Raw genomic sequence first — 14,250 nt, forward strand, 5'->3', positions numbered from 1 at the left:
TTCAAAGTGCTTTACACACACTAATTTTAAGAAACCGATACAAGAAATTTTAATGTTAGTCATAACATTATTTAAATGAAAAATTTTCAATGTCACTAGCTGGTTGTATAATTGAAAGTTTACATTACATAATTGAATGTTTACACACTTATGGCTGTAGCCTTTACTCAGTTCATTCCATCAATAGACATTCTGCATGGGGATATGGCGCTTACCTGTCAAAATGCTCAGTACCATTGTGTGCTTCTGAGCTGTGGGAATCCATGGCCCAGTTGTTGTTCCCTCTCTTTTCTATAAAATGAAAAGCCCAGTGGCAGCTTGGACTCTGAACTCCTGGGATATTAAATGAATGTCTCATTGATTTGATGAATATTTCTGCACGCCTTTAAGAATCTGAAGTTTACAAGAATGACAGATTGCCCTGCCACCTTAATGCACAGAGAGATTACATTTATGTGAAATCCTAGGGTTTTGATAAGGGAAAGCTTGCACTGGAAAAGGAAATCTTGATAAGTTTCCTTTGGTGAATAAATTTGAGTGATAAAGCAGCTGAAATTGAGACTGATATAGATAATTTGCAACTCACTGAAGAATATATCTTGTGATATTTGTTTCATTGCTGTATAACTTGATGCTGTTGATTGAAGATCCTGGTTACAGGAAACCCTTCCCATCCTTGAACATTAATGATAAATAGGCAACATTTTCTAACTACAATCAATACAAAAATAACTATGAAGTTTCAAAAAGCAAACTTAAATTATAAAGAACTAACAGTATTTCTCTTTTTAAAAAAATATTAGAATTCAAAGTGATGGATGAGCCTGACTTGTAGATTAAAATAAATAGACATCCATGTGAAGTTGAATTGAGGCAATACAAAAGCCTTAAGTAATTTTTTGATTGATGGGGGATCATGATACTTCATTTTTTATTGACACCTTTGAAGAAAATTCTGTATCACAGAAATATATGGATGAAAATATAAAAACTTTCAAGAGCGAAAGCTGGGAAGTCCTCCTTCGGAGATGGTTTTGGTCGAACAATGTCACGCTCATTTGAAAACTGTGTGCAGACCATCTGCAGTAGAAAACTTGATTTAGTTGTGAGGTATGTCCTTCAGGACAGACATGCTGCCCTTGTGCACACTGCTCAGAGGATGCATGTTCTTTTTCCAACCCTTTTCTTTTTATCTGGATGTTCCCACCTGCTGGCTGTCTCTCTTGGCCCCTTTTTCATTCTGCCTGAATTCCACTAGTTGGGATGTTTTACTTTTAGATGTGTGATCTAATGTTCTAAGATTCTGGGAAAACTAGAAATTTGTGGTCAGTGTGCTATATCCTCAAGCTACTCCCTGGCTGGCCTGTGATCCACAGGTATCTCTAGTTCCCCTGACATCCTGGGTAAGAACAATTGAGACCAATAACTGATCCCCCTTGTCCTGGTGGGAAACAGGTTGCTAGCTGCTCCTGGCAGAGGTGGATTAAGCTTTGTGGAGTTCTGGGCCTGAACAAGTGGGGCCCCTCCCCACCCCTTCTGCATGCAGTTGTCCCTCCTCCCTCCACCCCCTGCTCTCCTGCCGGGGAGAGGGATTGGGGCGCAGGGGCTTCCCCTGTTCCCCAGCAGGATCTTCGGGCAGGTGGAACAGGTCGGGGCACGGGAAAGCCCTTTTCCAGGGTCCCTGAACATGGTCCCCATTGGCCCAGTGACTAATCCGCCACTGGCTCCTGGCTGAGTTCAGATGCACCTGTACAGGGCTTATAAATTCTGTGCTGCTCTACTGGCTCTGTTAACTATGCACTTCTTTGAGTGCTGTTGTTGCACTCAAAAATTGTGCGTGCTTCATAGAGGTTAGGAAATACAGGTAGATGTTAGTTAACTTGGCCATATTACATACACTTTCCTTGTGCAACATTGTCACACTTATGTTTTTCTTACATTTTTGCATTTCCTGAATGTGTATTGCAGTAGCTTAGCATTGTTCCATCTATAACGTTGCATTAAAAATAATTTTGATATATTGTAATTATAAAGTTCAATGATGAAAAAGGTGTGATTAATCATTTGAAAACTAAATTACAATCTTCAGCATGGAGCTAAATTTAATAAGAAAAATTATAATCTTTCAACCTAATTTTTATAGTAAGCAGTTAAATTCTCTAAACCTAGAATAAATATTATAGTACTGTCCTTTTTAGAGGGAAGTATAAAACTTGATGAGTGGCAAAACTTTATTTAAGGTTTTATATCAGGAGTAACTGCTATTTAATCACATTTTTGTCCCTATATATTTCTTTTTCCCTTTATATATAGTAGGAAACTTTTTTTCTTTTTCTTATTAATTATACTGCTCATATCTGGGGTTGTCCACATTTGAAAATGTATTCATATCATTACTTAATAGACTGGATGAAATTAAGATATAAATCTAGATCTCACACACATTGAAGTGTCTAGACATAGTTACTGTTTGGTGTGTAAATTTTTTCTTGTTTGAAAATAACTTCTATATTTGTTACCTGTCAGAGGGAAAGGTGTGTTTCTATCCTTTCATAAGGAATGTTGATTCATAATCACTAAATCTGTATAAATCAGAGGATGTGAAGCCTAATAGAAACCAAAACAAAAAGTGAGGAAATGCCAAGTTTAAACTGTGAACCCTCTGTGCTTTAACTAGTTTCCAGGTATCTAATGTGTCTGGTACCTGAGTCAAAATATATCTCTAGTGCTTCTCTGTGTATCAGATGTGTCCCAGTAGAGAGAGAGAATTTGTCAGAACTCTGACCACCTTATATGCAAATGAACTATGTGTGTGCGTGTGGTTTTTTTTGTTTTTTGCTTTTGTTTTTAACACTACCAAATATCACTCGTTTATGGTCCAATTGCTTGATAGGTTTTTTTAATATTTTGTTAGACCTCTGAAACATCTTTTGGTAACCAGATGACAGCATGTTTAAGTAGTAAACCACAATACATGCTTCATAATCTATATAATAAAATTCCAGGATTGTCACTCAGAAGCCTAGAATGTACTTGGAGTCGATGTGATGGAAGCATGGTTGAGAGCTTTTTTGTTTTGTTTTGTTCAGATTATCGCCAGGTTGAATCATCGCTGCATTTTAAAGTCTATTACTATACAATTTTTAAATGCTCAGCCATTTTGGCTTTATGAATTACACCCATGTAGTGTACAGCTACAGTAAGGCATGTTCCTAGGCCATGCCAAGAGTTTTAACCATTGTGATGTCAGAGTTAACTAAGTCAATCCCCACTCTTACTCTACCGCAGTGGTTCTCAAACTGTGGGTCGGGACCCCTAAGTGGATCACAGCCCCATTTTAATAGGCTTGCCAGGGCTGGCCTTAGACTTGCCGGGTCCCGGGGCCAAAGCTCGAGCCCCACTTCCCAACTGAGTGGCAGGGCTCCGGTTACAGGTCCCCTGCCTGGGGCTGAAGCCCTTGGGCTTTGGCCCACCTCCCGCACCCTGGCCAGGGCGGCAGGGCTCAGGCGGGCTGAGGTTTCGGTGTCGCCCCTCCTGGGGTCATATAGTAATTTTTGTTGTCGGAAGGGGTCGCAATGCAATGAAGTTTGAGAACCCCTGTTCTGCAGCTAACTTTATTGCAACAGTTTCATGGGCTGTATGAGGGAGACTGCACTGATGGTAGATTATTAGCCTTAACTGCCGTACTCAGCACCCAACTATCACTCACACCAATCAGCACAAATCTCCTGGCACAATCTACTCCAGGCACAAATCAACACACCCAGCATACACAATAACCCCAAACAGCACTCTGAAGCCTAGATTATCTGAGGCTTTGTCTACCCTTGGAACACTAGAGCCGCCGTGCAGCTGTAGGGCTTCAGTGTAGTCACTACCTATGCCAATAGGAGAGGTTCTCTTGTCAGCGAAAGTAATCCACCTCCCCAAGAGGTCCTAGTTAGGTCAATGGAAGAATTCTTCTGTCAACCTAGTGCTGTCTACACCGGGGGCTAGGTCAACTTGGTTACATCACTCGGGGTATGGATTTTTCACACCACTTAGTAATATCGTTGGGTTGTCTAGCTTTTTAGTGTGGACCCAGCCTATGTCTGTGACACATGATAAAAACAGCTGTAAGCATGGTTGAGAACTCCTTTTGTTTAGAATATCACCAGGTTCAATCATCACTGGGATTCGTGGTCTGTTACAGTCCAGTTATTAAGTTCTCAGTCATTTTGGGATTTTTTACATATGGCTTTACAGATTAAACCTGTGTGACAGCATAGGCTTTCAGCTATTAGTTTAAAATGAACTAATTACTCTAGAACATCTTGGGAATGGAGGTTGTTCATAATGTCTGAAATGTTCCTAACTCTGAACAAAATGTTATGCTTGTCCTTTAAAAAGTTTACAACTGAACGTGGGACTTCATATAGTTTTGAAACTTTTCTATGCAGAAGAAAAATGTTGATTTTAACCCTCTTAATTTAAATGAAACAAGCACAGAAACAGTTTTCTTACCTTGTCAAATATTTCTAATCTTTTCCTTTTTTAGTAGTTTACATTTAACACAGTACTGTACTATATTTACCCCCCGCCTTTTGCGGGGGGGGGGGTCCTCTGCTGCTGTCTAATTGCATACTTCTGGTTCCTAATGAGTTTGTAACTCTAGTGTTTGTAACTATGAGGGTGTGGGAGGAAGCATCATTGCTAAGATCGTGTATGCTAGACTTGTATCCAGATGGGTACACACAGCCAAAAAGTACATGTGTCATTACTGGGGCAGAATTCACACCTGCAACAGAAATCAGAGATGCTTTGTGCACTCATATAATGGGTTTGCATGGACCAGTGAATTAGGGGCAATGAAATAATTTGTGTATATATATGTACAGTAATATGAGTGAATAGGGAATGAAATAGTATTTGTAACTGTGCCACAGTAATTCCCTGGGTATAGGCCAGATCTGGAAGGCGTTTTTTCTGAATTTGTATTATGCATTTTGTATACTCAAGTCGTGTACCTCATCAGACACTTTGACTGTCATAGTATGTGTGAAAATTTTCATGCTGGTCTATAAAATTTGGCCATATATTTAAACATACAGCTTAATTGTGGGATTGAAACTTTGAAATTTAAGGGTTTTTTTATGCATGTTGTTTAAACTCAAAGCACAGTTTATGGATTACTGTGTTGAAGTTCCTCCAAAGTAAATGTAATAAACCATGATAATGACATCTTGTGTGTATGTGGAACACTTTATTTGTAAGCAAGCATGTAACAGAAACTTACAATGTTAAAAAGCTGATAGGCAGACTAGCTGCCAGAAAAACTTACAACACAACTAACAGTGCAAAACCCACTGAACAGTGGATTGGTGGAAATACAGTGCGCAGTGGTGCAAAACACTTAGACACTGGCATTGAACAGAGTTTCTGTTCTCTTTGGCCCTTCTAGTGCATTTCATGTGCACAGGCTGCTACTAGACTAGAGTGAAGTGGAGGACTGTAGAGAGTATATCTGACAATTCCAACTACAGTTAATTCCTTGTGACATAAACCACCCAAGCCCAGTGTTGTCCGAAGGGTGCATGGCATGCAGGACATGGTAGCATGGGGCTACCGTAGGAAGAGGTACAGCTGGAGCCTGCAGTCTTATTGCCATGAGCATCATCTCACACAGTTCTTTCTGTGTGCTCTTTCTTCCTCCCCCAACTTGCATTCCTGCTCCAAAATCTGCACTGCCAATCTCTTCATGCCAGTCAGACTCTCTCTCTTCCCACCCCCGCCACCCGCACCACCCATGCTTTGTATTTTTGTCTCTTCGGTATTCCAGCTGCTGGTTGGCCTTCTGCAGGATTTCACCCATTACTTTGTCTCAGGCTTGCCCCCTTTGTGCCCATGCAGCACAGCTCACGCCCCAAGGCTCCTGGTTGACGATGTAGGTCTTGCCCAAATGCTCAGTGTCTAACTGATTGCCATATTTGGGATCGGTAAAGAATTTTTCCCTGGGTCAGATTGGCAAAGACTCTGAGGGGGTTTCACCTTCCTCTGCAGCATGGGGCACAGGCCACTTGCATGTTTAAATTAGTGTAAATGGTGGATTTTCTGTAACTTGAAGTCTTTAAATCATGATTTGAGGATTTCAGTAACTCAGCCAGAGGTTTTAGGTCTATTTCAGGAGTTGGGTGGATGAGGTTCTGTGGCCCACAATGTGCAGGAGGTCAGACTATATCAGCGGTTCTCAAACTGAGTCAGGACCCCAAAGTGGGTTGCAACCCCGTTTTAATGGGGTTGCCAAGGCTCTCTTAGACTTGTTGGGGCCAGGGGCCAAAGCCAAAGCCCGAGCCCCGTTATCTGAGGCTGAAGCCTGAGGGCTTCAACCTTGGGCAGTGGACCTGAGATTACAGGCCCCCTGCCTAGGGCTTAAGCCCTTGGACTTTGGCTTCCACCCTCCTTTTCCCCCCCCCCCACCAGGCAGCAGGGCTTTGGCCCCCCACCCATGGTGGCAGGCTAAGGCTTTGGTCCCCCCCTCCTGGGGTCATGTAGTAATTTTTGTTGTCACAAAGGGGTTGTGGTGCAATGAAGTTTGAGAACCCCTGGACTAGATGATCATGATATTCCCTTCTGGCCTTGAAGTCCATGAGGTAGAATGGCCTGCTGAGGCAAATGAAAACATGTTATTGGGGGGGGGAAATTACGTCGCATTTGCTGCATATGGCGGGGCTCTGGCAACCTCAGGTGAAAAGATGCTATTTTTTATCATTGGGTTTTATGTTTTTCACATGCAAAACTCCAGACTTCAAACATCATGATAAGATGCACTTGACAAATTCAATGTAAATCATTTATAAATCCCTACCATTTCCCCCTGGGGTTGTGTGGGGTGGGTGCCACTCTCTGTGCTTTACTGCCTATGGTTTTACTGTCCTTTTAGGCAGGGCAACCATGGGAGAATGTTATAGTTCTGGAGATCCCTGACTGGCAGTATAATTTTTTTATCTGATGGCTGCTGGTCTTCTCTGGTAGTTCCTCTGACTTGGGGGATTAAAAGGGTGCATTGTCATACATTATTATGGGCTCAATGCTTGCTGAAGCCCCAGAAGCTGCTCAAATGCTCATAGAAGAAGCCGTTAAGAAGCAAGTTCTCAAAGATGCTGTTACTATCCCTAAACTTGCAGTAGTTGGTTTTAAGCCACATGACTCGATCTCTGTACTGATAGGTGGTCCAGAGGATATCCCAAGCTTTTTTGAGATTTGTTTGTACACGTGATCATTTCTTGCACTCTTACTGAAGTAAATGTCTTGCTCGCCTTCCACTAAAGATTGATCAGAATTCATCTGTGTTCCTGTGACTGGCTAGCAGTGCACTTGTAGGACTTCTTCCTATCGGTGGTCATAGCTAACGTAGGAGACTGTTAAATGTGTTTCCACGGGAGTGGTGAGAGTAGAAAGGCAGAGTTAAATGCCAAGCAGCTGGATATGAACTGTATTTGAGCCAAGCGGGGATGCTTCCACTTCCTAGGAATTGAATGTAAGGGCTGAGATACACAGGCCAGGTTGATTGTAGGATAGCACTGTAGCATTGTCCAACTTTCCAGTCATGAATTTGGGGACCCAGCCTTGAGCTGCATCCATACTGCACAATGGCAGTGCTTGGATCCAAGTCCCAGCAGGACTAAGGCCTAGACCGCACCCACATTTCTTCCCCCCCCCCCCCCCCGAGGGTTTGCTAACCTGAGTCAGAAAGATTTGAGTGTAGACAATAGGGGCATTTGGGCTCAAACCTGAATCCAGGTTTACAATGCAATACAGACATATCTATACTGACTCTTAGTGAATTGTGCCACCTGTTGTACAGTGTTATTTCCTTTAATAGTATCTTAATTTTCTTTGGACATAAGAATGGCCGTAGCGGGTCAGACTAAAGGTTCATTATAGTCAAGTAGCGACCACACCTGAACTTACCTAGCTTGTCTGTCATGTATTCTAATACAGTTTTCATATGTATAAAGGTCTGTCTAGCCTTTATATTGAAATGCTGCCTTGATGTACAAAATTTGGCAGATCTGAAATATTTGCCCATATTGGTGTATTTGCTGGTCTTAAAAACAGACAACACCACTTACATTTTGAGGAATAATAATGTGTCCTTGTATAACACTTCCAGTGACTTCTAAGTTAGTCAGTTAATAGCCTACTTACAAGTACAATTGTTTCATATGAAAGGAAATAGAAGTTAAATATGGAGTATTGAAAACAACTAGAAATAAATGATCAAGTATAAATTTATGGTCTGAAGAGAATTTGAACAAGGTCTAAAATATTTAGCTAGCTTCTCTGACATCAGTGTTTGTTCAAAATAGATTAGTTACTGTTGAGCTGAGTGAATTTAGATGTTGAGGCAGAGGGGGAAATGCTGATACCAATGTCAGCATGTTATGCTTCTGTTTGTCTCAGTGTATATTGTTGGAAGCACAGCATGGGATGGATTGATAGCTGTACATTTTGTACAAATGCTGGACAAGATGAGCACTTTGCACTAAGAAGGGCCAGTTAGCATTATCCAGGATTTGTGTGGAACCTGTAAAAGGCATCAGTTAAATACAGGCCATGAATATATAACTTTCTGCAAATTATTATTGAAAATGGTATTCTGCTCTGTATTTCTCCTGGACAACTGAATTGATGACCAAACACCATGAGAAATTTAAATTTCCTTAAATTTGACAAAAACAAGAAAGCCAGAAGCCCATTTCTAAAAGCTGAAAAACAGAACTTTCCAATAGCAAGGCTGAATTCCATGTAGTAGTGGAGAAAACAAGAATTATGCTCCATTAAGAATGAGTAGGCAGTGGGCATGCTGTGATTGCTGCTCATTATAGCAAATTAGATTCACTGTTGTTCTCTCTCGTTCCATTGTTCCTCCCCACCTTTGGTTCATCATATGTTAAGATTGTAAATTGCATGGGGCAGGGACTGTCTTTCTTGCTGTTGGTTGTTGTAGTAGTACAGTGCCTAGCACACTTGGGCTCTAATCCCTGCTTGGAACTCTAGGTGATACAGAAGAACAAATGATAATTACCATACTGGAAGAAACTAATGGCCCATCTAGTCCTTTATTTATCAGGTCTCCAATAGTGGCTAATGTGGAAGGCTAGAAAAATAGGTGGGAAAACCTACAGTGTACCTGATTACAGGACTTTAATTTCAATCCTGATTAATTTCAGTCTCCTATGGCTGCTGGTTTGTGTAGCAGATCTCTGGTATCAAGAACAGAGATGAACTGCTGTTTCAGGGCTGCAATATTATGAATTGACTGATGTGGATGTAATATTATTTTTAGGTACAATCCATTTGTCACATTTATAATAGAATTTTTTCCTTCTAGAAAATATTACTTTTCTGTTTTTTTACTTTTACAGATAATCAAAGATATGAAATCTTCAAGCGCAGAATTCTTCAAGGAAAGTCAGTCCCCCATTATGCAGCTATCGAGCCAGATGGGGATGGTCTAATGATTGTCTCCTACAAACCATTCAGATTTATGCAGGATGAGGAGAATCAGCTTGAAAAAAAGGAAGATGGGAAAATAGCAGATAAAAAGAAAGGTAATATTTGTTTTGGTCCTGTTTTCCTAGACTTCAGTAACGAAACCATCCTTTATTGTAACAAAATAATAACGCTAGATTTAATGAATTTTATTCATTAAATAATATTAATAATATTAATAATATTAATAATATATTAATAATATTAATAATATTAATATATTAATAATATTAATCACTACAATATTTTTTTCACTGTTTTAAATTTCATTATAAATGTTTACTTCCTGGACAAAGAGATTTAGATATTTATATTCTTTTATGTATGTAATTTCTCTTTGTATATAGTGTTTGCCTTTCTTAATTGTAGAAGATGCCTTGTGCCTAGAGATGTGAGAAGAGTTTTGCTCTGCAGAAGACACACAAAGTTCATGCTTTCATTGCCGTTGCATGAAAAATCAGTATTGCGTATGTAGAAATAGAGATAGTAATTGAGCTGTAAGTATCTGTGGAGAGAGGACAGTCATTGAATTCTAACTTCATCATGCGCTGATAAGTGGTGTGAAGGGCAACCACTAGCTCAGCAGGAAGACAAAATCCTCCAAATGTTTTCATCATCAACATGCTGAGTGAGTGTACCAGTTAGCACAGGAGTCTTCTCCTTGACTTCTTTTAGGGTTTGGATCACGCCCATGATCATTAGATTGGCTCTTGTTTTTCTAAACTGATTGCTAGTTACTTCCTCCATCCTAAATAATCTCTAAATCATTTTCAAATCCTCAATTTTTTAATTTTTATTTTTTTTAAAAAAGAATCTCTACAGGTAGTCATATTGGTTTGCCTATTGGGTGTATCCTAATCAGGATCATTGGTGGGCTATTTTATGGAAAACACTGTTTGTGGATTATTTTCACATGAAATCATTTGCTGTGGTTCACTGATGTGTATTTCAGACCTTCCACAAAGCTGTAGCTAAAAGAAGCCAGAAATATGCATAGGCTAATTCTACTAGAAAGGTATGTGGTTTTTTGTTTTTGTAGGATCGTAGGCCTGGAAGAGACCTCAGTCATCTAGACCAAGCCTCTTCACTCATGGCTTGATTAAGCATTATCTATACTGATGTTTGTCTAACCTGCTCTTAAAAATATCTAAACGATGGAGATTCTGCAACCTCCCTAGGCAATGTATTCCAGTGATTAACAACCCTGACAGTTAGGAACTTTTTCTAATGTCCAACCTAAACTGTCCTTGCTGCAGTTTAAACCCATTGCTTCTTGGCCTATCCTCTGAGGTTAAGGAGAATAATTTTTCTCCCTCTTCCTTAGAACAAGCTTTTATATACTTGATATCAGATCCCCCCCTTGTTCTTCTCTTCTCCATACTAAACAAACTCAGTTTTTTCAGTATTCCCTCCTAGGTCATGTCTTCTAGACCGTTAATCATTTTTGTTGCTCTTATCTGGACTTTCTCAAATTTGTCCACAGCTTTCCTGAAATGTGACACTCAGAACTAGATTGATCCTCCCTCAGTGGAGTACTTTGCATTTGTCCTTATTGAATTTCATCCTATTTACTTCAGACCATTTCTTCAGTTTGTCCAGATCATTTTGAATTTTAATCCTATCCTCCAAAGTATTTGCAATCCCTCCCAGCTTGGTATCATCTGTAACCTTTTATAAGTGTACTCTCTATGCCATTATCTAAATCACTGATGAAGATATTGAAGAGAACTGGACCCAAAACTGATCCCTGTGGGACACCACTTGATGTGCCCTTTCAGCTTGACTATGAACCACTGATGATGATTCTCTGGGAATGGTTTTCTAACGAGTTATTCACTGCCGTAGTAGCTCCATCTAGGTTGTATTTCCCTATTTTATTTATAAGGAGGTCATGCTAGACAGTTTCAAATGCCTTTCTGAAGTCAAGATATATACCACATGTACTGCTTCTCCCCATCTGCAAAGCTTGCTACCCTGTCTAAGAAAGCTATCAGTTTGGTTTGACATGATTTGTTCTTGACAAATCCATGCTGACTGAAAGGTCACAAATAACCACCCAAAGGTTATTTAAATGGGTGTTGGACTGTATTAGCCTTTGCTTGCCTGGACCGTCTGCGCAGATTGGAGTCCATTCCAACAGAGCTCAAGAAGCCTCTTCCACTTCCCTAATGGACTTTTCAGTCTTTGAGATTTGTAAAGCAGCTACCTGGAGTTCAGTTCACACATCACTACTCCTTGGTAGAGGGTTCCAGATTTGATGCCCACTTTGGCAGAGCTGTCTTAGTCATGGGCTCACTAGACTCTGAGCACCCACTTCGAGGACATGAGATCTCTTCTTATGAGTCATCTGAAATGGAATCCATATGGACAACCACTCCCAAAAAAGAACTGTTATTTACAGTACAGTAACTGGTTTTTGTGATTTATTGTCATCATAGAAATGTAGGGATATAAGGGACCTCAAGAAGTCAAGTCCAACCCCTGGTGCTGAGGCAGATCACGTAAAAAGACCATCCCTGACAGGTGTTTGTTAAATCTTTTCTTAAAAACTGCCAATATTGGGGATTCCACAACCTCCTTTGGAAGACTATTTCCAGACCTTAACTACTCCTATAGTTAGATTTTTCCTAATACGGTATCTAAATGGACACATGTATTTCCACAACCCGCCCTCCTTCCTGTCTGGTTTCTGCAGTTAGGAGACTGAAGGCTAGCTACAGCTGTCCTGCCCTTTATTCCCTTGGCTACAGTATGCCAGGGGGCATACTGGGTACAGGCATGGCCCAGTAAACACTAGTATTTTAAAAGATTCAGATCTCACACACATGGGGCACATGTATCAGAAATGGAATATATGTGGACAACACATCTCAAAGAACCATTGTTACTGTGGATTCATGAAGATAACTCAAAAAGTGCTGAACCTCGATAATGGGATTTATGCTCACTGAAACATAGTGCCTTTGCTTATTTGAATTAATTTGTGTATTGATTTCATAAAGTTATGACTATTTAAAAATGCCATTTGAAACAGGTTAAATTACAAGTTCATATTTATATTGTTCAGCTGAGTGTACATCTCCATATTTAAATGTACACATGTGTAAGCAGCTCTCCATAACTGAGATTCAAGTGGACTTTGGTCAAATACCTACTGGTAGCCAGAAAATTATGTTCCTCTCTATTTTTTAATAAGTGATCAGAATATCTTTCATATGAAGTTTTCAGAGTAGAAAGTGAATACACACACTTTACCAAATTCCACCCCCCCCCATATACTTTGCATTTTGTAACTGACTGTATATTTATATGTATGTTTCCATTTGTAGACCCTGTCTATTACTGGCAACAGACTGAAGATGATTTGACAGTAACAATTCATCTTCCACAAGACATCACTAAAGATGACATACAAGTACAGTTTTCTCCTGATCATATCATTGTAGCATTGAAAAGTCAGCCTCCTTTGGTGGAAGGAAAACTCTGTTCATCTATTGACCATGAAAGCTGCACGTGGATAATTAGAGATAATAGGTATTAATAATCTATATATTGATTTTACTTTTAGTATTAATATAAAGTCAAAGTACGGTTTTATTTTTTTTAAAATCCTGTTTGTTTCTCTCCAGTCCATGCAACAGGCACCATATAAAATCCATTGTGGTTGATGTCAACTAGTGAAGGATCAGGCCTTTATTCAAAAAGGGCCTGCTCCTGCAAACACTTCTGTAAGTTACTCATGCATGAGTAGTTCAACATGCACAAGTGTCTCATGATTTTCCAGTCGTTCTTTCTCTCTGAAATGAAAATGTTTTAAAACTTTCAAAGTGACACATATGTAGAACTTTATAAGTAATCAGGTGGTTTGAAAGAAGAAAGTTTTGAAATAAAAAGCTTATTCAGTCTTCATCCCTATTCACTATATTGGCATCAGGGTCTGCAGAATTTGCATGTGCAAAGATCAATTGTGGGTGGTAGTTAGAGGCATAAGTACTCAGACTGCCACCCACAATTTATTTCTCCGCTCAAATAGTGAGAGCTCCATATGCATATGCTAAAAGGGAGGCCGGAGCTCCTGCCCTCTTAAAAATGTACCCCTTTAAAAAATTTTGTTTATAAAGCTTCAAAGACTGAAGCCTTAACTGGCTCAGCTTGTAAGCCAATTTCTTTGTTACAGTTAAAAGGAACCGTGAAACTGCCATGTATACACATTAATGTCAAGGTTTTAAGAGCTCCTTATGAATTTTTGTTGAACCAAATTACTGTGCTTTCACAGCAACCACTATTCAGAATGGTTGAATTTGATGTATTTAGATAGGTGTACAATGGAGGGCTACTTGTGGGATGGAAAATTCTTTAACGTTTTCTTTCTGGAGCAAAGGTTTGTGACATCTTAGTGGGAAATGCTCTCTGGTAGCCTCTTAGTTTGGAAAGAAGCTGTTCAATCAGACAGCTAAAGAAAGACAAATCTGGGAGCCAAATGGTTATTCCACCTGCAGCAAACTTGGCAAAAATATTCAAACATATTTTCAACCTTCTTAATATTCATATCTTCATAGACATTAAGGCCAAAAGGGACTATTATGATTATCTAGTCTGACTTTAAATGAGGAGTTGAATGAATGTACATCTTCAAAAATAATTTGTTTTTACAGTTGACAATGGTGTGGCTGCTGCTCTTCTAAAATAATTGACCTTTGGTGATTGAATGTACCA

General features: G+C 39.6%; 1 protein-coding gene across 1 annotated transcript in view; it reads left to right on the forward strand.

Moving 5' to 3' along the window:
• NUDCD1 (NudC domain containing 1) overlaps positions 1-14,250 on the forward strand; it is a 154,906-nt gene that overhangs the window by 67,931 nt on the left and 72,725 nt on the right. Inside the window, exons 5-6 of the mRNA XM_045005329.1 lie at positions 9,408-9,593; positions 12,864-13,068. Of these exons, the coding sequence (XP_044861264.1) occupies positions 9,408-9,593; positions 12,864-13,068 (391 nt within the window). The remainder of the gene's footprint in view (positions 1-9,407; positions 9,594-12,863; positions 13,069-14,250) is intronic.

Source organism: Mauremys mutica, chromosome 2, assembly GCF_020497125.1.
Source record: "Mauremys mutica isolate MM-2020 ecotype Southern chromosome 2, ASM2049712v1, whole genome shotgun sequence".
In the NCBI taxonomy this organism is placed as follows: Eukaryota; Metazoa; Chordata; order Testudines; family Geoemydidae; genus Mauremys; species Mauremys mutica.